Source organism: Melanerpes formicivorus, unplaced genomic scaffold, assembly GCF_026170545.1.
Source record: "Melanerpes formicivorus ecotype bairdi unplaced genomic scaffold, bMelFor1.0.p_v2 SCAF_11, whole genome shotgun sequence".
Taxonomy (NCBI): Eukaryota; Metazoa; Chordata; class Aves; order Piciformes; family Picidae; genus Melanerpes; species Melanerpes formicivorus.
The window spans coordinates 17460165-17487359 of NW_027142363.1; the positions used below are offsets into that span (position 1 = coordinate 17460165).

Consider the following 27195-nt stretch of genomic DNA (forward strand, 5'->3'; position numbering starts at 1 on the left):
CCAAGCTCTCTTTCTGGGAAGAATTTCTTCCTAACATCCAGCCTAAACCTCCCCTGGTGCAGCTTGAGACTGTGTCCTCTTGTTCTGGCACTGGTTGCCTGGGAGAAGAGACCAGCCCCCACCTAGCTACAATCTTCCTTCAGGTAGTTGTAGATGGTAAGAGGGTCTCCCCTGAGCCTCCTGTTCTGCAGGTTAAGCAACGCCAGCTCCCTCAGCCTCTCCTCACAGGGCTGTGCTCCAGACCCCTCCCCAGCTTTGTTGCCCTTCTCTGGACACCTTCCAGCAACTCAACACCTATCCTAAACTGAGGAGCCCAGAACTGGACACAGGACTCAAGGTGTGGCCTAACCAGTGCTGAGTACAGGGCACAATGACTTCCCTGCTCCTGCTGGCCACACTATTTCTGATACAGGCCAGGATACCATTAGCCTTCTTGGCCACCTGGGCACACTGCTGGCTCATGTTCAGCCTGCTCTCAACCAGTAGCCCCAGGTCCCTTTCTGCCTGGCCACCTTCCAGCAGCTTGACTGTCTCACTTCACATCTGGCAAATAATTATATTTCTCTTGTTTAAGGCACTCAAACTGTAAATATATAACAATTCTTAGGCACGATCTTCCAATGCACACACAAAAATTTGAGCTAAACCGTCCTCGTAGCCTTGCACACCTTCATAATGTGCTCTGGGTGGGCACAGAGGCAATTTCATTCCTTCTCTCATTGCATCAGCCTTTAGGCTTTCAAATGCACTTTCTTCCTGCTTCCCTTCTCTAGAGTTAAAGTTAATTTCTTTGATACTTCTTTTTAGACCATTGTAAGAGACTAAATCTTGTCCCTCTTGATGTAAATCAACAAAGATAAAATCACCTTTGCTCCTTGCCCAGACAAGAGCTGATGCGTATTGGGCAGACCACTAGATAACAACTCTCTGGAACGTGCACAGACAAGATCATCTCTACTTATCAGCTACCCTGGAAAGGGAGGATGGTGCAAAGGACAACAGATTCACCACCTGGCATACCTAAAAAACTGTATAAAAGACCTGAGGAACTGCTGCCTTGAAAGAAGGAATGGACCTGGGCAATGCCACTCTGAAGAAAAATGAAGAAAATACCAGGAAAGAAAAGGTCAGAGACATCACCACGTAGCCTCGAAGAAGCAGACCAGGAGGAAGCCTCTCTCCGTGTCCTAAGTTCTGCCTGCTGCAACTCATGGAGCTGAAGAGGCTGCTCAGAGAAGGACTTGGACTTTGGGATCTCTCCCTCCTCTCCTCCAGTGAAGGACAGCACAGCCAACAAGGCAGCACCCTTCCTCCACAGACCCACAAACTGTCTTGGGGAGTGGTAATATAATTCCTTTCCTTTTCTCTCTCCCCCTTCTCTCTCTCTCTCTCTCTCTCTTTTCTCTCTCTCTCTCTCTATTTTCTCACTCTCTACTTCTGATCCATCCACTTTATTCTGTTAATAAATAGCCTCAAGGGCTGTTGATATTTTGGCCTCGCTTGTGCCTCTAATTTCGTATCATGGGAATATTCAGAAGAACTGAGTCTCTTTCCATCTCTGGAATGAGACAACCATGCTTTCTAGCTCTTTGATTTTTTCACCTTATTATTTTCCGGGTCCTTTGCAATATGTCCCTGCCTCTCTCAAAGTGCATTGCTCAGAAATGGACAGAACAGTTTGGGTGATGCCTCGTTAGAGATGCACAAATATATTTTATTCTTTCTTGATGCTTTCTTATAACCTTGTGTTACAAATTGCAGCGTAATTTATGAATTAAGAAATATATATGCAAATACATGAATATAAATTATAAATGACATATTCTGTTACATACACTTACATATTCTATGTAAGTATATAATTATTTCAACGGTATGGACTTGCTGACCCCTGTTCAGCTTGTCTTCCCTTAGGTCCCTCTCTGCCCGCTCCTTATAGCCCTGGTTTGTGCAAGCAATTGTTGCTACCTAAGCTTTGAAATTCACTAAGGTCATGTCTATCTCTTTTTAAATGAGCTGTTTCTCCAGTTTGCCACAAATGTTCTTCATTTAGGGTCTACTTGTCAGAGTTGGGGCCACAACCCAGACTACATTGACCTGTGAAAAGCAACTGCTTGTGCTTGGATCATTGTTGCAGAAGAGGTCTTGGAGCTCAGAAGATATTAACACCATAAACCTTCAGGGAAGGTTTGAAAAAAATAAAAGCAGGAATATTCTATGGAAAACAGAGAATATACAGCTTTAAAAGCTATGTTCATGCTTAATGCCTTTACATTGTAAATTTAGAATAGAATAGAATAGAATAGAATAGAATAGAATAGAATAGAATAGAATAGAATAGAATAGACCAGGTTGGAAGAGACCTTCAAGATCATCGCGTTCAACCTATCAACCAATCCAACCCACCTAATCAATTAAACCATGGCACCAAGCACTCCATCAAGTCTCCTCCTGAACACCTCCAATAATGGTGACTCCACCACCTCCCTGGGCAGCCCATTCCAATGGGCAATCACTCTCTCTGTATAGAACTTCTTCCTAACATCCAGCCTAAACCTCACTTCTACAAATTATGGCAAGTTTCAGATAAGTTGAGTGAAAGCAATGAGGCTGATTCCACACCAAGAATTAATGGCAATGACTCAAGGAAGAAAACAAAGCTAACTATGCAAAAAAAAAATGGTAATTCAGAAACAAACCTCTTTTTTTTTTTTTGAGTAGATGATTCTAGTGAGTTGTGACATAAAGTGTCAAATGCAATGGCAGAATCTGTACAATATAACCTTCACGACTTTATGTTCCAAAATAACATTCATAATCACTGCTGCTGTCTGCCAGTATCTGAGTACAGGTTGGTGATGTCTAAACTGTGAGATAACTTATAAGAGCTACCTTGGAAACATGTAGAAATTCTGCAGTTTTCAGTTCTGAGTGTGCACATCTCTCAATAGACCAGGGAGCACTACAATATTCATTTATGTCTGCAGTCTGGTTATTCTTTAGTTAATTAAAAGTATCTGGTCTAACTGGCATCCCTGTTAGTATACATACAATAGAATATAGTATCTGTATTCTGCATCCTGTTCGTTTTCATGGGGCTTTCCCTTTCCTACAAAATATTTCTCTTAGTGTTGATAATAGCTCCATTTGGCTTGAATGCCCCTGGATGGACGAAAAGAATCTGCATTTCATAGAATCAATAGGGTTGGAAAAGACCTCAAAGATAATCAAGTCCAACGTGTCACCCAACACCTCATGACTACTAAACCATGGCACCAAGTGCCAAGTCCAATCTCCTCATGAACACCTCCAGGGATGGTGACACCACCACCTCCCTGGGCAGCCCATTACCATGGCTAACAACTCTCTCTGGGAAGAACTTTCTCCTCACCTCAAGCCTAAACTTACCCTGGGACAGTTTGAGACTGTGTCCTCTTGTTCTGGTGCTGGTTGCCTGGAAGAAGAGACCAACTCCCACCTGGCTACAACCTCCCTTCAGGGAGTTGTAGAGAGCAAGAAGGGACTCCCCTGAGCCTCCTCTTCTCCAGGCTAAGCAACCCCAGCTCCCTCAGCCTCTCCTCGTAGGGCTTGTGTTTGAGGCCTCTCCCCAGCCTCATTGCCCTTCTTTATGGAACAGAAGGTAAATATTTTAAAGTGTTGTGGAATATGCATTGAAAAAACATTCCCACACCTAAAAATGACAAATGCTTATATAGAACATATCAGCACTCTCCTGTCATAATGCAGCATGGGGTATGACAGTGTTGAATCTCCAGGTTTGCTAGTGAAGAATGAAAAGGAAAAGGGAATTGATGATCCATACATTATAGATGGATTAATCATAATGAAATCCCTTCAGGTGACAATACTCAAAACCATCCATATATTTTCCACCATAAGATGTAATATTTTTTAACTTCTTGCAGTTTTGTGGAGGGGGAAAAAAAAAAGGAAAAAGTTGATTCTATGCCTCAGGGGGGAGTTGTAGTGGGGTGAACTAAAATGGCTGTGTTCTTTCAGAGAAGGAGGTTCGGGGAAAATGTGTAATTCTGTTATTATTAAAATCCTTACAGTAGTTGGACTGTGAAAGTCTTGAAAAAGTCAGGAGAAAGAAGATGGGGAAGATTCATGGTCATCCCACTATGAAGAACCTACCTGCCTGTGAGAGTTTTCTGAGCAGACCAGTATGAAGAGAGAAAATCGTGGAGAGAAGACAGGTTGGAAGGGTACGGTGGTTAATGTTCACTCTCCCCAAGTAGGGAAACAATCCCTGTGCCCACCTTCTCTGCATTTTTCTCCTGTTGGCCAACAGCTGCAACACTCGCTGGCAAAATGAGTACCCGTCTTCTGCTAGTAGTCACCCCAGAGACATTAGCAGTTTAAAGCAGTTTCTTCTGCTCTGTTAGCTGCGTGCAAAAAGCTGGTGATAACCACTCAATGGTATTAACCCCATGTGTCAAGGTAAGGATACATGATGGGTATTTTAGCTCTTTCTGTCCTAATAACACTTTTGAACTTTCTGAAGTCAGTTAAGTAAAGCTATTCTCTCTGCAGTCTTCAGTCCTGGCAATGAAAGCCTGTCTCTGATTTGAAGAAGTGATAAACTACTTTGAAAAGCTGATATCCATAAGGTGTTCTCTCTAAGTAAAAGCAAAGTACTGTGCTTTGTCAAAAGCTCTGATGACTAAGGAATGCACTTTTTAAGCAGGCATCCTGCAATTAGTAGATACTGGTGAGTGTCTTCTTTCTGTCTTCAAGGTGACAACAATGCTGCAGGCCCACAGATTGGGGAAAAGGCTTTCACTGCGCTTCAGAAGAGGTCTGCAGTGATGAGCACCACTGCAAAAGACCACAAGGGAGTGAGCAATTCTAAGACATAGTGGGGGGAAAAAGGTATTACAAAAAATAATAGGATCTATCTGTTCAGTGGGCATGTTCTTCTTGACCAATAATTATAGCAGGGTTCCATAGGGAAAATAAGAAAGCTTGGTCCAGTGAAAGACTATAGGACAAAGCCAGTGTGTGAAGGAGATGAGTGCAACTTGCATGATGGCTTTATGCTTGTTTTCTAACTTTTGATGGTTTTAAAGTGAACAATATATTAGAATAGAATAGAATAGAATAGAATAGAATAGAATAGAATAGAATAGAATAGAATAGAATAGAATAGAATAGAATAGACCAGACCAGTTTGGAAAAGACCTTTGAGATCATTGAGTCCAACCTGTCACCTGAGATCATCTAGTCCAACCTATCACCCAACACCATCTAATCAACTAAACCTTGGCACCAAGTGCCTCACCCAGTCTCCTCTTAAACACCTCCAGGGATGGGGACTCCACCACCTCCCTGGGCAGCACATTCCAATGGCCAATCTCCCTTTCTGGGAAAAACTTCTTCCTCACATCCATCCTAAACCTCCCCTGGCACAGCTTGAGACTGTGTCCTCTTGTTCTCATGCTGGTTGCCTGGGAGAAGAGACCAACTCCCACCTGGCTACAACCTCCCTTCAGGTAGTTGTAGAAAGTTGTAGGTAGTTGCAGATACAGTGTTAACAGGGTAGTTTTGGGTACATAGGGCTGGCAGGGTCTATTTTATACTCTCTCCATGGACATATACAGATACAAACCAGGAAGCTACTTGTCTTCCCAATTAAGCCTAAAAATGTTGCCTGTTTAACCAGTGCATTTTTATATTGTGATAATTCTTTTCAGGTACAGCAGCAAAACCCAGTTATGCAAAAAGCTGCTGTCCTAAAATTAGGAAGATTATGATTCACAAGAAATTTCTTCAGTTTCAATGCATTTCCTCCGGCATCTGCACTTCGGGTGTTTATAGCTGTTTATTTTACACTCCTAGGCAACAGAACTCTACTTTACTCAGTGTCAAAGAATAAATTCAGTTGTCCTCGAATGTGTCACTTTTAATCTGGAGGGCATTCTGACGATATTTTTAATGACTTTGCATTCATAAATACCAGCCTGCTAATTTGTCTAAACTCTTGAATACCATTTCTTGCAGGCACGCTTCTTTAAGAAGATGTATGGTTTAAATTTCACAGAAATCACAGAATCACCAAGGTTGGAAGAGACCTCAAAGATCATCAAGTCCAACCTGTCACCCAACACCTCATGACTAAACTATGGCACCAAGTGCCACGTCCAATCCCCTCTTGAACACCTCCAGGGATGGTGACTCCACCACCTCCCTGGGCAGCACATTCCAATGGCTAACAACTCTCTCTGTGAAGAACTTCCTCCTCACCTCCAGCCTAAACTTCCCCTGGCACAGCTTGAGACTGTGTCCTCTTGTTCTGGTGCTGGTTGCCTGGGAGAAGAGACCAAGCCCCACCTGGCTACAACCAGATCATAGATCTCATAGGTGTTGTGCTCAAGGCCTCTCCCCAGCCTCATTGCCCTTCTCTGGACACGTTCAAGTGTCTCAATGTCCTTCTTAAATTGAGGGGCCCAAAACTGGACACAGGACTCAAGGTGTGGCCTAACTAGTGCTGAGTACAGGGCACAATGACTTCCCTGCTCCTGCTGGCCACACTCTTCCTGATGCAGGCCAGGATGTCCTTGGCCTTCTTGGCCACCTGGGCACACTGCTGGCTCCTGTTCAGCCTACTCTCAACCACTACCCCCAGGTCCCTTTCTGTTTGGCAGCTCTCCAGACACTCTGGCCCCAGCCTGTAGCACTGCCTGGGGTTGTTGTGGCCAATGTGCAGCACCTGGCACTTGGACTTGTTGAAGAATATCTACACCAGCTGGTTTGGTGGCCAGAGTTGTTGTTTGTTTTTTTTGCTGGTGTGCAAAAGAGACAAATTCAGTGTAGCTTTGGGTGCCTGATTATTATTTTCTTTTTCTAGATGAAGATTAAATTCTGTGTATCTGCTCTGTAGAAAATGGTGTATACCTCTGTAGGAATATCTTAAACTGGAATTCCTGCTTTCAGTTAAGCTTCCATTTTAATTTGTGCATTGGCCTCTGCTGGCAGTTTTTAACTGAGGTGCTACGCTTCCTATCCCTTTGGCTTTTTAAATGCTCCTGAATGTTCGCTTTCCATGCCTGCTGTTACACTCTTACTGATGCCTTTGGTTTAGTAAAAGCATAGCCACAGGACAAGCAAGGTCAGAACTGTCACTGCTTCAAATGATAAACAGAATTTCAAATCAAGGGGGAGATTAACTTCATGAGGCTCCTTTGAAAAGCAACACAAACTGTTCTTCAGCAATCAAAAAAACCACCTCTGTAACTGTGAGAAGTAAGAAAATAAGAACACTTCTGAAATGTGCATGTTTTTGGATGGAGATGTTTAAAATATGTTTCAAATTTGTCTTAATGATGGCTCCAAACTTGTGAGATCCTGAAAAATAAAATGCCTTCAGTAGGAGTGGGTGGTGTTATCTGTTAACATCATATGAAGTCACACAGCAACATTTAAAGTCTATTTATAAATGAAAGACTAACAAGCCAATGAGTGAATATAGGTCAGAGAGGGGAATTAAAGATAGTGGAAATAATAACACCTCTGGCTACATGGGCTGGGAAGATACCACTGCTACAGGGTAAAAAGGATCAGAAAAAATAATGTGGTGCCTGAATAAACTGTGGATTTTTTGCAGCAGAACAAAATGCCAAACATTCTGACTGTGCTTTACAGCACTGTGGACCTCCTGGAAGAGTTGTGTTTCATCCCAGAGGCAGATGTAGGCTGCTTATTATTCAAATAGCTACCACTTATCCTTGGTAATGCTTGCAAGACATACCTGACTAAGCTGTAAAAAACCCATCTGGTCAAGTGGTGCTTTAATATGCACAGACACTGGCTTTCAAACCACATAGGTTATAGAATGGAATAGAATTCACCAGGTTGGAAAAGACCTTCAAAATCATCACGTCCAAACTATCACCCAACACCATTTAATCAACCAAACCATGGCATCAAGTGGCCCATCCAGGCTCTTCCTAAACACCTTCAGTGATGGTGACTCCACCACCTCCCTGGGCAGCACATTCCAATGGCCAGTCTCTCTTTCTGGGAAGAACTTCTTCCTAACATCCAGCCTAAACCTCCCCTAGTGCAGCTCTTGTTGTGTTGCTGGATGCCTGGGAGAAGAGACCACCCCCCACCTGGCTACAACCTTCAGGGAATTGCAGAGAGCAAGAAGGTCTCCCCTGAGCTTCCTCTTCTCCAGGCTAAGCAACCCCAGTTCCCTCAGCCTCCTCACAGGGCTGTGCTCCAGAACCCTCCCCAGCTTTGTTGCCCTTCTCTGGACACCTTCCAGCGACTCAGCATCTTTGCTATACTGAGGGGCCCAGAACTGGACACAGGTCTCAAGGTGTGGCCTAACCAGTGCTGAGTATAGGGACAGAATGACTTCCCTGCTGGCCACACTATTCCTCATGCAGGCCAGGATGCCATTGGCCTTGTTTCTGTAAACCACAGTGTAGGTGTCAATGTTTAATTAAGGAACACATCAGAGTCTTTGGAATAAAGAGGATAGTCAGGGACATTGCACAGATTTGTGCACTGATGAGAGTTGTCTTTCCACCAGTGAACAGTAGTATGATTGCGTACAAAGCCCACCTAACCCCTGAGCATTCACCTTACACGTAATGTACACAGTAGCTTTACAGTGTTCCTGTTACTGGCAGCATCACTGCGTAGCTGGCTTTTGATTTTGTCAAGCTGTATGCTGTTGTCTCAAAAATCCTGGGGAAAAAACAATAAAGGACTTCTTTTATTTCACTATAGAATCATCACTTTCCTGTGCATTTTTCTGCTATTATACAAAGATTATTACGTTCTCTAAAATGCACCAACTGGTTTAATCTGAAACAGGATGTGTGGGGTTTTTCCTCTATAATCAAGCAGCAAGCAGGATCTAAAGACTGTGTTTATTTTAAAATTGATGTGATTGAAAGTGATAGTGGTATATATATGTACATATGTATGTGTGGTGGGTTGAAGTTTCCCCCCAGCATTAACTTTGCCAGACCAACTCAGTTAGAAGCAAATGGAGCTGTAATTACAAGCAAAATCTACACTCTACCCTGGAATGCAATCAATATGTACAAAATATACAGGAGTTACAATAGTATACAGATATTTACAATTAATAAACAGCACAAGGACCCCCAGCTCCCTCAGCCTCTCCTCACAGGGCTGTGCTCCAGACCCCTCCCCAGCTTTGTTGCCCTTCTCTGGACACCTTCCAGCATCTCAACATCTTTCCTAAACTGAGGGGCTCTGAACTGGACACAGGACTCAAGGTGTGGCCTAACCAGTGCTGAGTACAGGGGCAGATCATATGTGAGGATCATATGTGAGGACTACTATAAATTTTGTCCAAAGACGATTTGCTAATGACTTGAAATAGAGCTGCCCCCTTCCTATTCATCCCCTGTACCTCTGGGTGGTCTGTTGTTGCAGCTGGAAGAATCATTTGGAACTAGTAGTATTGAAAGACAAGGGAAAGATGGAAAGACTGGAAAACAGGTATCACTCTGGGAACTGAAGTCTTGGGGGTCAGAGGTCAGAAGTGAGGTAAAAAGGAGAAGCCACTCAAACAGGGATAGGGATTTTGATTCTGCAGTTTCAATCATGCTTATCATACCGGCAAGCACTGATGGTTTTTGGCACTGCAGTTTAATGCAGATGCAGGCTGAAATTGCAGCATGCTGTCAGCAAAGATAGCTGTGCTGGCCTGTCTGCTTCTCAGACTAAAGTGAGGCTGTCCATAGTTACGCTGTTTTCAAAGGTTTTGAGGCCATGCTACTCAACCTGCTTCAAGTCATTATGAATGACCCAGGGACAGCTGGGTGCAGAATATATGCATGTTAGGTATAGAATAAAATGGTTACTTGTGGAAGTATTTCTAGGGATGGAAATTTACAACAGGAGATGTGTTTGATGGAAGGCAGATGTAAACTGTTAAATCCCTATGTATGTGGACTTGCATGTTACCTGGCATAACTTCAGTTTCTGAAGGACTTGGGCAGAACAAGAGGACACAGTCTCAGGCTGCACCAGGGGAGGTTTAGACTGAATGTTAGGAAGAAATGCTTCATAGAGAGAGTGATTGCCCATTGGAATGGGCTGCCTGGGGAGGTGGTGGAGTCACCATCATTGAAGGTGTTTAGAAGGACACTTGATGGGGTGCTTGGTTGCATGGTTTAGTTGATTAGGTGGTGTTGGATGATAGGAGGTCTCTTCCAACCTGGTCTATTCTATTCTATTCTATTCTATTCTATTCTATTCTAAACTGCTACAATTTCTCTAGCTAGGCAGGACCACAACTATTTGCCTATTTATCATGAAAAGCTCTTTAACAAATGGAAGATTTACCACTTACTGTAAGTTTGTGCAGTACACAATGGGTTTCTGTGCACTACTGCAAAAACACAATTATGGACAAATAGCCATTCCAGGATATTTCCACACAGACCTTCATATTCATGTTTTTGTACCTCAGATACTGTTCACAGCTGATGCAGTGCAGCAATTAATTAAGCTATTGGTTACAGTCATTGAGTTCCAGGGGCATGCTGCAGGTGATGCTATGCACAGCCTATGTCTGTAGCCTCTGTGTCATGCAACTCTTTTATCCTTTTGAAACATAACTTGCAAATGTCAAAGGTTGGTTGTGTGTGTGTGCCTTAAAAGCAGCAAGGGAGTAAGACAAGAAAAAGGTCCAAGAAACAGCAACATCCCTGTGCTTGTAAACAAGAGCAGAAAAACTCTCAAGTCTTGGCCTTTCCTCTTATGGGTCAGTTCAAAACCATCTTCCTCAGCAGCATCTGGTCATCAGTGTTGTTGCCAGATGGACAGTTTATGTTATAGTAAATATCTGCCTGCATTCAGCCCAGCTTTCTCAGCTGCTTCTTTGTTTTGTGTAACAGGTCAGTAGAAAAATGGCACTCTAAAAATCATTTTATGGAGAATGGCCAAGATAACCAAAGACTTGAAGTTAAAATATGAGTTTGTGGTGGGCTAACACCCATCCTGAACACAAAGGGGGGAAGGGCCTTTGAATGATTTGCCCTCCCTGCAGGGTGTTTTCCCCCTGGGAAACTGAGTCTGTTCCACTCCCCCCTCCCTGCCCAGCTAGGGTATAAAAGGGAGGGCATTGGAATCATTAGCTCTCCTTTTTGGCTCCTGCCTCTCCTGGATGAGAGCTACTGCTGCTGCATTCCTGCTCCTCTGCCACATGGTCGGGCCTGATCCTTCTCCCTGCTGCCTCAGTGCCTCTTCAGAGAGAGACTGGTTTTGTATTCTTGTTTTTTTTCCCCTCCAATCCATCTTTGTTCCTTGCCCTTGTGAACCTTACCTGTTATTGTTATATATGTTTATATATATATGTATATATATTTTTTATATATATATATATATAAAAGAAAAACTCTTTACCTCTTTACTTCCAAGTTGACTCCAAATTATTGCTGATGGATTTGCTCCTTCCCTTTCCTTTTTTTCCTCTCTATTGGGAGGGAGGAAGGGGGAGTGGGGGAGAGATTGTCAGCCTTGCCCCTATCTGAGCTCTTAACTCCCAGTTAAGGCTCAAACCACCACAGGGTTTAATGTTTCCTCCTGGTCAAACATGGCATTTTGTTAAATTATTGTTTTAGGGTTGCTTTCTTGTAAGTTAGAGTAACAAGCTGTGAATTGCTTAATGACACAATTTGTTTTATTTATATTTGAAAGGTAATTTCTGATTTTAGGTGGGTTTTTTTCCTATCCTGCTGCTAGTGTTTTGGCCAATTAAAGGGATACTAGGTGTGTTTGCCCAGCTTAGCAGTATATACATTTGGAATTTTAAAGCAAATCCTGTTGCAAAGGGAGGGAAATGCTCACAAATGACCTCAGAGAACTGGACATTTGTTTACCTGGACAAGTAAATAACAAGTCCTTTGTGACCTTCAAGAGTACAGAATTAAATATGTATTTCCAGCTTGGTGTAGGGATAGGCAGGCATCCAGTTAACACTGCATAAAAACTCCCATTCCAAAGCCCCATTTTCATGGCTTTTCTCTCTGCTGTTCTCTGCTCCTGAAGCTAACCGTAACCAGCTGGATGACATTTTCCGTCTGCCTTGGGTTATTTTATTTAAAAGTAGGAATAGAAGGAAGCAGCATTTCCAGCAAATGTATATTACCAAACTTTCAAGGAGTCTTGACAGTGTAAAATGTCTGTGAATATTTTTATTGACTGAGAAATTCTAGAAGGCTTTCATGACCTTGACATTTGGCATGGAATAGCCTTGCTGGTGAAACTCAAGGTCTTGACATCTCTGTGAGAGCTGTATTAAATATGATATACTGAAAAAAAATCCATCAAAAAACAAAAATCACAATGCATGCAGGCTTAATACAGGCTTTATAGATTCCTGACAACTAAATTTTCCAGAGAGCACCAGTGCCAAGTTCTTGTTTACTCACAGGAAAAATAGAGGGCAGTGTATTTTAATCCCATTTCTAGACCGTCAACAGTCTCTTAGGTCTTCCATCATCTCTAACATGTCAGCTGTGTGGCTCTGAAGTATCTAACTTTGTCAGGATGCTCTTTATTAGCAGATTAACCTTTGTGAGGCCCTCTAGGTTGCAACTGCATCAAGAAATTCTGTGTTTAGAATAAGTAATATTTTCACTTGGCTGCCTTACATTTTTCCTCTCTAGAGATACTGATCTGTCTTTCCAAGGATCTGAAAGATCTAGGGAAGAAATTTCTAATGACAGGCTCAATTAAAAAACAACTTACTCTTTCAGGGCAACACTTGCCTGCAAGCTTCAATTTTTATGGGTTATAGCCCTTAGCTGTCACGAGAGACCTTTCTAAGAACTCTGCAGCGCAGTGTCCAGTTCTGGGCCCTTCAATTTTATAAGGACATTGAGGCGTGTCCAGAGAAGGGCAATGAGGCTGAGAGGCCTCGAGCACAAGCCCTACAAGGAGAGGCTGAGGGAGCTAGGGTTGTTTAGCCTGGAGAAGAGGAGGCTCAGGGGACAACTTATTGCTGTCTACAACTGCCTGAAGGGGATTGGATGTGGCACTTGAAGCTATGGTTTAGTAGTCATGAGGTCTTGGGTGACAGGTTGGACTTGGTGATCTTTGAGGTCTTTTCCAACCTTGTTGGTTCTATGATTCTAAGGAATCTTAAATCATGCAACCATCACCTAGAAGAACCCAAGGAAACTGCCACTTACTAAAGCAAAGTTTACTAATTTTTCTTGAACAGTTCATGCTACCTCTTCCCCTGCACTGGGGAGACTGTAAGAGGCTGTGAAAAGCTTATGCTGATATACTCAATGATTTATTTTTCTTTTCCTTTTTCTTTGCTATGTTTCTGGTAAACTACAGTTTTCCTGGAGTTACCCATTTCTACTAATTGAGCTGGGGAGGGTTTTGGAGCACAGCTTTGTGAGGAGAGGCTGAGGGAGCTGGGGTTGCTTAGCCTGGAAAAGAGGAGGCTCAGGGGAGACCTTCTTGCTGTCTACAGCTACCTGAAAGGAAGTTGTACCCAGGTGGGGGTTGGTCTCTTCTCCCAGGCACCCAGCACCAGGACGAGAAGACACAGTCTCAAGCTGCACCAGGGGATGTTCAGGCTTGAGGTGAGGAGAAAGTTCTTCCCAGTAAGAGAGATTGGCCATTGGAATGTGCTGCCTAGGGAGGTGGTGGAGTCACCATCACTGGAGGCATTTAGGAAGAGCCTGGATGAGGCACTTGGTGCCGTAGTTTAGTAGTTGATTAGATGGTGCTGGGTGATAGGTTGGACTTAATGATCTCAAGTGTCTTTTCCAACCTGGTTAATTCTATTCTATTCTATTCTATTCTATTCTATTCTACTCTACTCTACTCTACTCTACTCTACTCTACTCTACTTGGATCTTACTGTGAAAGGAAGACTGGCATGACTGTTTTGGGTACAGGTGAGAACAATAAGGGATGTATGATAATTTTCTGCTGGGAAATTTGTGTCATTGAGATACTCAACAGGAATAGATTCTCATAGAGCATCATCCTGATGCTTTGTGTCCTAAGAATTCCATGTTTTGGAAAGGGAAAAAGGTGTTTCTTCTTTGAAGGAGCTTACAAGGATGTAACAGAAAAAGTCTTTATTACTATTGCTTGGGTGGGTCCTGAACAGAATCCCAAATATGAGTTTTTATCTGCTGAGCCTTTCAAAATGGAATCTCTTGAGCTTTTCTGTATCTTCCCCATCTGCATTAACAGCCTAGTTTAATTCAGCTAAGCATGCTTAGGTCACAACAACACCCTGCTCAAAATGAAACTTATGAAACATCTGGTGGTTGCCATAGTCTTTAGAAACACATTTTAAAATCCTGAACAATTTTTTTCCCCAGTTATTTTAAATGTATGTATTTAACTGAACTATCAGAAACTTCCCTTCCCTTAGCTCTACTGTAAGTGAGCCTATTCACTTGCAGCTAAAATTGTCCTCCTCAGAGTACTCTGACTTCAGCAGAATTATAACTTGCCTGATTTCAGCCGATAGAGTCCACTGCAGCTATAACCCAAAGAAGGAACATATTTCTTGCAATATGTGATAAAGGAAGCACTTGGCAAAGGTCAGCTTTTCAGATGTCTTCCCAAAATGTTATTAAGTACCATCTTCTGATAGGCCATGTTCTTCTGTCTCGGTGTCTGTACCAACTGTCTGGAATTTCTGTTTCAAGTGAAGCATCTCAGTGGTTTTGTTAACTTCAGGTAAGAAGGTTCCAGCATAATTAAAATAACCTCAAAGCCAAATTTAGCAGGTAGGAATTTTGATAACACTCTTTAAATTAACTCTACTGTATGCAAGTAAAACAATTCTTAAATTATCAGTCCTTCTCAGTGCAGCTAAAGTTGCTAACATTTGAGTGAATGTGAGAGAACGTCCAACATATTGAAACAAGAAGCCTTGAAGAAGATGTTCCTTTATATTGATGGGGACAAGACTATGCCAAAATGAAACTCCCTGAAGGGAGGTTGTAGCCAGGTGGGGGTTGGTCTCTTCTCCCAGGCATCCAGCATCATAACAAGAGGACACAGTCTCAAGCTGTGCCAGGAGAGGTTTAGGCTGGATGTCAGGAAGAAGTTTTTCCCAGCAAGAGAGATTGGCCATTGGAATGTGCTGCCCAGGGAGGTGGTGGAGTCCCCATCCCTGGAGGTGTTTAGGAAGAGCCTGGATGAGGCACTTGGTGCCATGGTTTAGTTGATTAGATGGTACTGGTTGATAGGTTGGACTTGATGATCTCAATGGTCTTTTCCAACCTGGTCTATCCTATCCTATCCTATCCTATCCTATCCTATCCTATCCTATCCTATCCTATCCTATCCTATCCTATCCTATCCTATCCTATCCTAGATTTTACTAGCACCAGAAACTGGGCCTGATGGTGCTATAAGGAATAATATTGTATTTTACTTATGTAAATATTAATGATTTTCCTTCTTCCAATGCAAACCCCCATACAGTTATTTAATAATAACAAACACCACTTGTTGAAGAACGCCATTTAATGTAATCTATATAGTCTGCTTTTTAATATCTCACCTGGTCTCTGCTTAGGTTGCAGGTAGTATAACTGTTACCTGTATTTATGTCAGAAATAAGTTGCCTTTATAAAGCCTTTTTTTTTTAAAGATATATTTGAAAAGGTGCTGTTTTCATCCATTAAATTTTTCTACCTTCCTCAGAACATGAGGAGCTTGCAGAGAGCTTGCTAATGAGACACATACTTGCCTTTCAACTGCATTCCCTTTTCCTCCTTTGCTTATGTTATTTCTTCTCTTCAGCAAGTCAAGCCAGTATTAAACAAAAAGTGGCAGTAATACCTGTCTGATACTCCCCTGCATCCCTATCTGTCTGTGGAGCTGTGCTGCTGCTCTTGACAAGCTGTGGGAAGTCAGGAATGCAGGAATACACGGGGAAGCTGACACTCTACAATACAACCACCCAAAGACAAGTTTTATAATTCTGAATACCTATCTCCACTGACTCCTGTGACTATGCAAAGACAAAAGGTCCTGCCTGGGACATGTGGCATCTGGGCAGCCCTTTGCAGCTGGAGTACAGATGGCAAGAAAATGCTTCATATGACACAAAGAGTTACAAAACTTCAGGTGCACTGAAGAGTGCTGTCAAGACTTGTTTTCATTAAGCTGCCAGTCTGTCACTGTCTAGCATGCAGTCAGCAAACAATTTCCATGAGGATAAAAACAAAGAACAACAAAAAAAAAGAAGCCCTGTTTACACTTCCCTTCCATTTTCTCCTGCCAGGTAAGTTCTTTCTATGTCACCTCAGGAATTATATTAGAATTAATGAATAGCCCAAATTTCTATTGTACTAGGTAAAAACCAATAAAGAATAAGCAAGAAAGTAGTTGTTTGGGTTTTTTCTAATGGTAAGAGAAAAACAAAAAGAAGCTTTCAAACCAAACAATCTCCACATTTAAATCTGCTGAGCTTCCCAGGTACAGTATAAAATTCATCTTTATGTCTATTATGGGCACAACTGTGCTGAGAGGCATTATCCCCTATGTGCAGTTGTCTCAGACACTGCCAGTTTCCACAGCTGAACCCAGTATGGACTAGAGCATGCATTTCATGCAGTCTAGCACAAAACTCACAGGCTAAAACATTGGAAACAGAGCACATCATCTACCTTGCTGGTTTTGTGAAGCCTTCACAGTTATTCTGCCTTACTACTTGAGTCTCATTACAGATACACAGTGAATTTCTCCTGAGTTACAATCCATTTCTTAATCCTTTCCTTAAAAGCTGTATCACTGATCAGAATAGCTCCCATTCAGCACATACCTCCAGGACCAGGTTCATTCATCCTCTAACAGAATAGAATAGAACAGAATTAACCAGGTTGGAAAAGACCTTTGAGATCATTAAGACCAACCCATCACCCAACACCATCTAATCAACTAAACCATGGCACCAAGTGCCTCATCCAGGCTCTTCCTAAACACCTCCAGGGATGGTGACTCCACCACCTCCCTGGGCAGCACATTCCAATGGCCAGTCTCGCTGGGAAGAACTTCTTCCTAACATCCAGCCTAAACCTCCCCTGGCACAGCTTGAGACTGTGTCCTCTTGTTCTAGTGCTGGTTGCCTGGGAGAAGAGACCAAGCCCCACCTGGCTACAACCTCCCTTCAGGAAGTTGTAGACAGCCAGAAGGTCTCCCCTGAGCCTCCTCTTCTCCAGGCTAAGCAACCCCAGCTCCCTCAGCCTCTCCTCACAGGGCTGTGCTCCAGACCCCTGCCCTTCTCTGGACACCTTCCAGCAGCTCAACATCTTTCCTAAACTGAGGGGCCCAGATCTGGACACAGGACTCAAGGTGTGGCCTAACCAGTGCTGTGTACATTGGCAGAATAACTTCCTTGCTCCTGCTGGCCACACTATTCCTGATGCAGGCCAGGATGCCCTTGGCCTTCTTGGCCACCTGGGCACTCTGCTGGCTCGTGTTCAGCCTACTATCAACCAGTCCCCCAAGGTCCCTTTCTACCTGGCCACTCCCCAGCCACTCAGACCCCAGCCTGTATCACTGCATGGGGTTGTTGTGGCCAATGTGAAAAGGTCTTGCATTGAGCTGGACACAGAGAAATTTGGTCAAGACAATTCTGCTTCCAGGATGGGTGTAACACATCAGTTTCATATATTGTCTAGACATTCTTCATTTATAGACTTGTCCTTCCATCAGCCACTGTCCTCCTTTTCTCAGACTGATTGTCCTTTTTGACATCTCTTCCCTGGCAGGTCTGTAACTTCCCACTGCACTATGTGTGCTCAGATTGCTTCGATATACCTGCAATAATGCTGTAGGTCACCCTTCAACTGGCTATGTAAGTTTACCTCCTCTGTTACTGTAGGCTTCTCACATGGAAGAATTTTCTCTCATCCTGTACCACTTGAAGGAAAGGTCAGTGTTGCAGAGCTCAGCAAAACTCTCTACTCAGTGTCCTTTGCAGACCATATTAAAAGAATTTGACCATCTTTAATTAGGTATATCCCTCACAAACACACATGTGAAGTCTCTGCGTATGAAGGTAGAAAGCAACTCACCATCTGCCACATTTGGAATAGTCTTGGAAAATCTGACTCTGTGCCAGGAATCCTGGGGATTGGACTGGAAGTATGAATTGAATCACCCCTGGCAACACAGGATACTGCCAAAAACCTATGAGCAAGCAAAAAAATCATCAATATGAACTCTGAAAGCGACTGTGGAAACATCTCTACTTCAGGGTAAGTAAAAGTTCTTTCAGAAGGCCTAAACTGTAAATTGCAGGATCTTCAGCTAACAGGAGATGATTCTTTAAAAGCTTAGAGGCTGGCCAGTGTTAGGAAAACCCCACAGAGTTCACATAAGAGCATAGCTGTTAATGTCTAAAATTCCTCATAAAGGGCTAACGACCAGCAAAAGCCTTTCAGGATTTGACACTGCAGGCATCTGCTCTACTTGAGGAACTCAGGAAATTGAGAAAACTAACCTGGACATTTCTGAAGATAAATGGCCAGTGGAAGTAAAAGTAGGAGGAAGTTTGTTCTGTTTAGTGAACCCAGTAGTCTTCATGTAGCTCATGCTGTTAGCACTCAAGTCCATCTGCGAGTCAATTCCTACTGACTGCAGTGGGAGCCCAAGGCACTTGGCGCTTTGCAGAACTACCTCAAAAGGACATGAGCTAAGGACATAAATGCCCTTGACTATGCTCTCTTTCAATTGCAAGGCTGTGTTTCTTGTTTTATCGAAATAGCAAAAAATCCCCCCCCCCCCCCAGTTAGCACTGTCTCACAGAATGATAGGGGTTGGAAGGGACCTCAGGAAATGCAGAATAGAATAGAATAGAATAGAATAGAATAGAATAGAATAGAATAGAATAGAATAGAATAGAATAGAATAGAATAGAATAGAATAGAATAGAATAGAATAGAATAGGATAGGATAGGATAGAATAGAACAGAATAGAATAGAATAGAATAGAATAGGATAGAATAGAATAGGATAGAATAGAATAGAATAGAATAGAATAGAATAGAATAGAATAGAATAGAATAGAATAGAATAGAATAAGCCAGGTTGGAAAAGACCCTTGAGATCATCGAGCCCAACCTATCACCCAACACCATCTAATCAACTAAACCAAGGCACCAAGTGCCTCATCCAGGCTTTTCCTAAATACCTCCAGTGATGGTGGGCAGCATATACCAATGGCCAATCACACTTTCTGGGAAGAACTTCTTCCTAACGTCCAGCCTAAACCTCCTCTGGCACAGCTTGAGACTGTGTCCTCTTGTTCTGGTGCTGGGTGCCTGGGAGAAGAGACCAACTCCCACCTGGCTACAACCTCCCTTCAGGAAGTTGTAGACAGCCAGAAGGTCTCCCCTGAGCTTCCTCTTCTCCAGGCTAAGCAATCCCAGCTCCCTCAGCCTCTCCTCACAGGGCTGTGCTCCAGACGCCTCCCCAGCTTTGTTGCCCTTCTCTGGACACCTTCCAGCAGCTCAACATCTTTCCTAACCTGAGGAGCCCAGAACTGGACACAGGACTCAAGGTGTGGCCTAACCAGTGCAGAGTACAGGGGCACAATGACTTCCCTGCTCCTGCTGGCCACACTCTTCCTGATGCAGGCCAGGATGCCCTTGGCCTTCTTGGCCACCTGGGCTCACTGCAGTCTCATGGTCAGCCTACTCTCAACCAGTCTCCCCAGGTCCCCTTCTGCCTGGCTGCTCTCCAGCCACTCTGTCCCCAGCCTGTGGCACTGCACGGGGTTGTTGTGGCCAATGTGTAGAACCTGGCACTTGGATGTGTTCAATCTCCTGCCCTTGGCCTCTGCCCATCTGTCCAGCCTGTCAAGGTCCCTCTGCAGACCTCTCCCACCCTCTAACAGATCAACTCCTGCCCCCAGCTTGCTGTCGTCTGCAAATTTACTGATGATCGACTCAATGCCCTCATCCAGATCATCAATAAAGATGTTAAAGAGGATGGGGCCCAGCACTGATCCCTGGGGGACTCCACTAGTGACTGGCTGCCAGCTGGCTGTGGCACCATTCATCACCACTCTCTGGGCTTAGCCTCCAGCCAGTTCCTAACCCAGCTCAGAGTGCTGCTGTCCAGGCCAGGGGCTGACAGCTTGGCCAGGAGTTTGCTGTGGGGGATGGTGTCAAAGGCCTTGCTGAAGTCCAGGCAGACTACATCCACAGCCTGCCCCACATCCACCAGGCAGTCACCTGGCCATAGAAGGAGATCAGTTTGGGCAGGCAGGACCTGCCCTTCCTAAATCCATGCTGGCTGGGCCTGATCCCTTGGCCATGCTGTAAGTGCTGTGTGATTGCACTCCAGATGTCTTGTTCCATGATGTTGCCTGGCACTGAGGTCAGGCTGACAGGCCTATAATTCCCTGGCTCATCCAACTGGCCCTTCTTGTGGATGGGCACCACGTTGGCCAGCTTCCAGTCTTCTGGGAGTCCAGCCATCTATTCCAGCTCGCCTGCCGCAGTGAGTTCACCTACAGCAGGCTGCACAGGTTTTGAATAACTCCACCCCCTCTCTGGGCATCCTGTTTCAGTGTTCTAGCACCTCAAACCAAAGAAGTTCCTCCTCATGTTTAGATGGAGCTTCCTATGCTCAAGTTTGTGCCTTGTCTCACTGTAAACAACTACCTAAAAATACTCCCGAAGCAAACACTTTAAAAAAGACTCAGCACTGTGAAAAGTAGAACTATAGCATTCTACCAAGAACAGGATGGCTTAGTTTTAAATACATATGATTTTAAATAGCTGACATAAATAAAATGTAGAAAATCAGGTACCAAAGGCAATTCTTGTTTTGAAGCAGAAGAGCACTCAGTAGGAAAAATTATCAAAACCAAGACAGAACAAAAGAAATTAGGAAAGGTCATTGATTTCCTGGATAAAAGGATAAAAACTAATACTGTTTTTACACATTATCAAATAACACCATGGCTTATCCAGAATATAAGTCTACTAACATCTGACTGTAACATGATACCAAATGAGTATACAGGTCAAGGCTGTCTGGGGCAGGTTTTGAGGGTGGTTACAGACGTATGTGTTGTACCATCTATTGGATGATAGGTTGGACTCAATGATGTTGAAGGTCTTTTCCAACCTGGTTAATTCTATTCTATTCTATTCTATTCTATTCTATTCTATTCTATTCTATTCTATTCTATTCTATTCTATTCTATTCTATTCTATTCTATTCTATTCTATTCCATTCCATTCCATTCCATTCCATTCCATTCTATCCTATCCTATCCTATCCTATCCTATCCTATCCTATCCTATCCTATCCTATCCTATCCTATCCTATCCTATCCTATTCCTACTTGACATTGTGGCCTATGTCCTAGGCTAGTCAGTCAGTGATGCACAATGCATGTCCATACTTCCCCTTTCCTGCCTTCCTTTGCAAATCAGATTTCTCTTAACCCTAAGTAAGGTCAGGAAGGACGAAAGTGACAAGAGTGACCTGCATGACCCACTATGGAAATACACAGCAATCAAGACATGACTAATGATATACTTTGCTGTATCTCCTTAAGCATCCAACAGTAACAATTGAGCAAGGTGGAGGAAGAGTAGACCTCTTGACTGATTTTGTTTGGAAGTTAACATAACCATTGTCTGTATTCTCTCCCCTCAACACACTCCATTAGATGTGACAAGACTGCATGAGAGCTGGGATAATTTTAGGGTGATCTTACAATACTCATTTTCCGTCTTAAGGAGTGGAGGGAGGGGAATCTGACTTTGGTTCCCATTTGAGTTCTTGTATGCTATGTTTCATTCCAGGGTTAGAAATTGCAAGTATCAGAATGTCTAGGTAGCACCTACATACCTTACAGCTTTTGTCTGGCTTTTCTAGAAAGATAAAAATGTTCTGATTCTTGTCAGATTCAATTCCCTTTTTTGTACATGCCTTTCCCCTACAGCCTATGCTTTTCCTGTTCTCCTTTTGTTCCATCTTTTCCATCTTTCATCCTCCTTATCTCACCTGTTGTTTGCAGGCAGATGACTCTTTGTGCTTGGGGCCTTCCTTGTTGCACTCTCTTTTCTTTCCTGGACTATTTCTAAAATGTATGCTCTTCTGTAGTCAAGAATTTTCCAGCTGATATGCCATTTAATGACTTCATTCATGTTCAAATAGGGAGAGAGTGTCTTCTGAAGGACACTAAGATGCTGCTATTTGCATCTTGTTATGTAGCTTGGGGTGTTGCCAGCCATTCATGCACAGGGAGATTTTCAAAGCTGCCTTCAAGCTCTTGTGAAGACCTTGAGGACACAGAGGACAAGAGGACACAGTCTCAAGCTGTGCCAGGAGAGGTTTAGGCTGGATGTGAGGAAAAAGTTCTTCACAGAAAGAGAGATTTTCCATTAGAATGGGCTACCCAGGGAGGTGGTGGGAGTCTGTCATTGGAGGTGTTTAAGAGGAGATTGGATGAGGCACTTGGTGCCGTGGTTTAGTTGATAAGATGGTGTTGGGTGAAATGTTGGACTTGATGATCTCGAAGGTGCTTTCCAACCTGGTTCATTCTATTCTATTCTATTCTATTCTATTCTATTCTATTCTATTCTAGTCTAGTCTAGTCTAGTCTAGTCTAGTCTAGTCTAGATAGGGAGGGAGGGAGGACTGATGTGGGAGTCCTCACTGATGGTACAGCAGTAAGGATGTAGCTGTTTAGCCTCCCATCGTTGTCAGTTAAAATAAAACCTAGACCTAGAGATTCAGCACAGAAACTGAACAGACATCTCCAAGAAGAATCCTGCATAGCCTGCAGTTCATAGGGAATTGTGCTTTCTTTTAGCTTTCTGAGAGCATCTGGGGAAAATTGTAATGCTAATAATTAGCCAAGGCCGTTTCTAGAATAGTGTTTCCTTTAAACGAGAACAGAATGGAAGACCTTACAGAGCCACAAAAATAAGGACTTTTCTAATCATAGATGAATAATTTACAACCAAGGTAGTTTTTGTTTTGGCAGAACATCCCCAGGTTAAGGAGATGCCCAAAATGCTATGAACTCACTGTTTTGTTTAATAAACAGAAGCCAAGCTTTTAACAGATGAACAAGATTGTCTTGTACATGTCAGGACTTAGGAGAGGCTGAGGGAGCTGGGATAGTTTAGCCTGGAGAAGAGGAAGCTCAGGGGAGACCTTCTTGCTCTCTACAACTCCCTGAATGGAGGTTGTAGCCAGGAGGGGATTGGTCTCTTCTCCCAGGCACCCAGCACCAGAACAAGAGGACATAGTCTCAAGCTGTGCCAGGGAAGTTTAGCTGGAGATGAGGAGAAAGTTCTTCCCAGAGAGAGTTATTAGCCATTGGAATGTGCTGCCCAGGGAGGTGGTGGAGTCACCATCCCTGGAGGTGTTCAAGAGGGGACTGGACGTGGCACTTGAAACCATGGTTTAGTTAGTCATGAGGTGTTGGGTGACAGGTTGGACTTGATGATCTTTGAGTCTTTTCCAACCTTATTGATTCTATGATTTCTAAACATAAGCTAATCTTTTTTATTCAATATCAGATAATTTAATATCTGTTCAAAATTCCAGTAATCTCAGTTTATGCATCATAGCAACTACCTTTAGGAAGGTAGCCCAGCAGAACTAATTCTCGACCTGCTTCCATCCCTGAAGCATATTCATTGCTTCCTTTGCTTCTCAAGCCTCAGAGTTGTCCTGCTTCAAGTCTGAATATTTATTGTGTCAGGGAAAATTCTGCCAGTAACCAAACAGCAGAAATAGCACTTCCAGCCCTCCTTTCCTAGGAAGGGCATTGACATTATGAGGGCTTCAGTCTTGTGAAAAAACAATGGGAAAAAATCTTGTGAAATATGTGGAATAAGAAGCCAAGGGGTTTTGGTGGCTTAAAATAGTATATGAAATAACTCTGTTACAAGACTAAAAGTGACTTTCTTACTGTGAGGAGGATGCTAAATAAGACTTTTTAAGTGGTATCTTGTACTAAGATAATTATGGGAACAAAACAGCTCTCCATGAATCTGACAGCTGTTTTAAAAGCTCAACAGGCAGCACCATTTGCTATAATGCAGAAGACCTAGGTTCATAATCACAGACAAATTTTTGTCTTCTCAAAAGCCAGCAGGAACTGGAGGTGGCATAAAGAATATGACAGCTTCACTGTGAAGGCAAATAGAAATCAATCGGTGCTCTTGATCTGAGTTTGTGTTTCCTGTATAAAAGCAGCAAGGACATAGAAGCAGATAAAACTTCCTGGAATGGCTTGATGTCCATAGCTGGACCAGAATCCTCTTTTTGGTTCAAATGACAGTGGCTGCATCAAATGTACTAGAAAATGATGAATCAGTACAGCCCTATGAATCTTGAACAGATCTATAGTATAGCTTTTCAAAAACAGCTTTCAAAACAGCCTTCCAGGAGAAGAAAAATTCCACAGTAATGACAGTACACTGACAGTGCAATAAGGAGTTTGTTTGTCTGACTGCAGGGGCTGACAATGACCAGAGGACAAATACATAACATGAAAAGGAAGAGCCCATGCTCAAATGTCAGAAACTTCCTGCTGCAAAGGAAAGAAAAAGGAACATGTTCAAAATGTGTTTACTCTGAGTGGGCATAGTAGAAAAAAACAATAATTCATCTGACCATCATAAATAGTTCTGGGATTTAAACTGAAGATGTGGAATTACATTACATGTGTCCAGTTATAGGCCCCTCGGTTTAGGAAGGATGTTGACTTGTTGGAGCATGTCCAGAGAAGGGCAACAAAGCTGGGGAGGGGTCTGGAGAACAGCCCTGTGAGGAGAGGCTGAGGGAGCTGGGGTTGCTTAGCCTGGAGAAGAGGAGGCTCAGGGGAGACCTTCTTGCTGTCTCCAACTCCCTGAAGGGAGGTTGCAGCCAGGTGGGGGCTGGTCTCTTCTCCCAGGCACCCAGCACCAGAACAAGAGGACACAGTCTCAAGCTGCACCAGGGGAGGTATAGACTGGATGTTAGGAATAAGTTCTTCACAGAAAGAGAGATTGACCCTTGGAATGTGCTGCCCAAGGAGGTGGTGGAGTTGCCATCATTGGGAGTGTTTAGGAGGAGACTTGATGGGGTGCTTGGTGCCATGGTTTAGTTGATTAGATGGTGTTCGATGATAGGTTGGACTTGATGATCTTGAAGGTCTCTTCCAACCTGGTCTATTCTATTCTATTCTATTCTATTCTATTCTATTCTATTCTATTCTATTCTATTCTATTCTATTCTATTCTATTCTATTCTATAATCTGTGTATAAGTAAAAGAATTCTTTAAAATGTTCTTTGCCATGAAATTAGAAGAAATATTTTCTATGCAACTGTGAAGAAGGTGGCAGCAAAAATAAAAATGAAAAGTAAGTGAAGGGTTAAATACGTGTGAGGGTCTTCTTTGTGAGTAGTTTTTATTTACAATTTTAAAGCTCCTGTTCAATTCTGGAAAGCAATCTGGTTATTATTATTATTTAAAGAGGATAATATCTACTCACAAGTGCAACTACTCTGTGAAACAAATATTGCAGGCATCAATTACACCAGCAAACAAGATCTCGACCCCACAAAGGAACAGCAATAAATTGAAAGCCCAGTTGCTTTCCTGAGGTTATTAAGTTCTAAACAAACCTTCCTATGCAATCTGCATGCTTTTTATTTTTAGTTCTTTCTTCTTTGCTGTTGAATGCTTTTGTAAGAAAGAAGGTTTTTTGTTCTGAGTTTTATTTCCACTGATATTTCCCATCAAAGTTGTAATCCTCTGATAGCTTATATGAAGAGGATTAGAACATGTTATTACTAATTGCAGATGAGGATTCAAAGAAGGGATGTGCAGGAGGAGCAGAAATATGAGGTTCACTGACCTGTGTTGATTCAAACTACGCATTGTTCTGGCAGGTTAGGCTGGCTTCCACATCTGTTCTCACCTTGTGGCAAGGGAAATTGTCACAGAATCACAGAATCACCAAGGTTGGAAGAGACCTCAAACATCACCAAGTCCAACATGTCACCACAGACCTCATGACTAAACCAAGGTACCAAATGCCAAATCCAATCCCCTCTTGAACACCTCCAGGGATGGTGACTCCACCACCTCCCTGGGCAGTACATTCCACTGGCTAATGACTCTCTCTGGGAAGAACTTTTTCCTCACCTCGAGCCTAAACTTTCCCTGGTGCAGCTTGAGACTATGTCCTCTCATTCTGGTGCTGGGTGACTGGGAGAAGAGACCAACCCCCACCTGGCTACAACCTCCCTTCAGGGAGTTGTAGAGAGCCAGAAGGTCTCCTCTGAGCCTCCTCCAGGCTAAACAGCCCCAGCTCCCTCAGTCTCCCCTCACAGGGCTGTGCTCATGGCCTCTCACCAGCCTCTTTGCCCTTCTCTAGACATGTCCAAGTGTCTCAATGTCCTTCTTAAACTGAGGGACCCAGAACTGGACACAGTACTCCAGGTGTAGCCTCAGCAGTGCTGAGCACAGGGCACAATGACTTCCCTGCTCCTGCTGGCCACACTATTCCTGATGCAGGCCAGGATGCCCTTGGCCTTCTCGGCCAGTTGAGTACACTGCTGGGTCATGTTCAACTGGCCTTCAATCAGCACCCCCAGGTCCCTTTCTGTTTGGCAGCTCTCCAGCCACTCCAACCTCAGCCTTATAATGGAATAGGATGAAAGACTAACCCTTCGCCTGAAACACTGATTTCTTTGTTGTACATTCCTGAAGATTCATAGAAGAACAACAGAAAGGGAAGCTGCAAACAGAAATCACTTCTAAACTAAAAAAAACCTTGCAGATTTCCTTTGTGGGATCATATCTTCCTCCTCCATGGTTTTTTTTTCCCTCTTTCTGTTTGTCTCTAAACTTCTGTGTACTGTTGCTATTGTATCTTCATGCATACCATAAATATTCTTCGTGCAGCTTTGGAAGTTGTGATGGTAACATATGGAAGCCCGAACCATCTGCAAACATTACTCTAGCTTAATGTCAACAATGGGTTGCAATTTGACTAATAAGATTAAGGAATTACATAATTTAAGTAGCAATTGAACAAAATTATGTCAGCATGCATTTCCCCCTCTTTTGGCTCAGGATGACTCAGTTATGAAGCAGAAATCACAGTCATGGATGCATATTTATAACAATTTAAGGTCCAGGCATTGATTAACCACAGCAGAGA

The 27195-nt window shown here is 43.1% G+C and overlaps 1 protein-coding gene across 4 annotated transcripts in view; it reads right to left on the reverse strand.

Moving 5' to 3' along the window:
* The window catches only part of HTR1F (5-hydroxytryptamine receptor 1F), a 140739-nt gene that overhangs the window by 64543 nt on the left and 49001 nt on the right, over positions 1-27195 (reverse strand). For all 4 annotated transcript variants that reach the window (XM_068144845.1, XM_068144844.1, XM_068144846.1 and 1 more), the window contains exon 2: positions 18078-18192. Coding sequence is in view for 1 of the 4 variants with exons in the window: in XM_068144847.1 (XP_068000948.1) it covers positions 18078-18192 (115 nt within the window). In the remaining 3 variants the exon portion in view is untranslated. The remainder of the gene's footprint in view (positions 1-18077; positions 18193-27195) is intronic.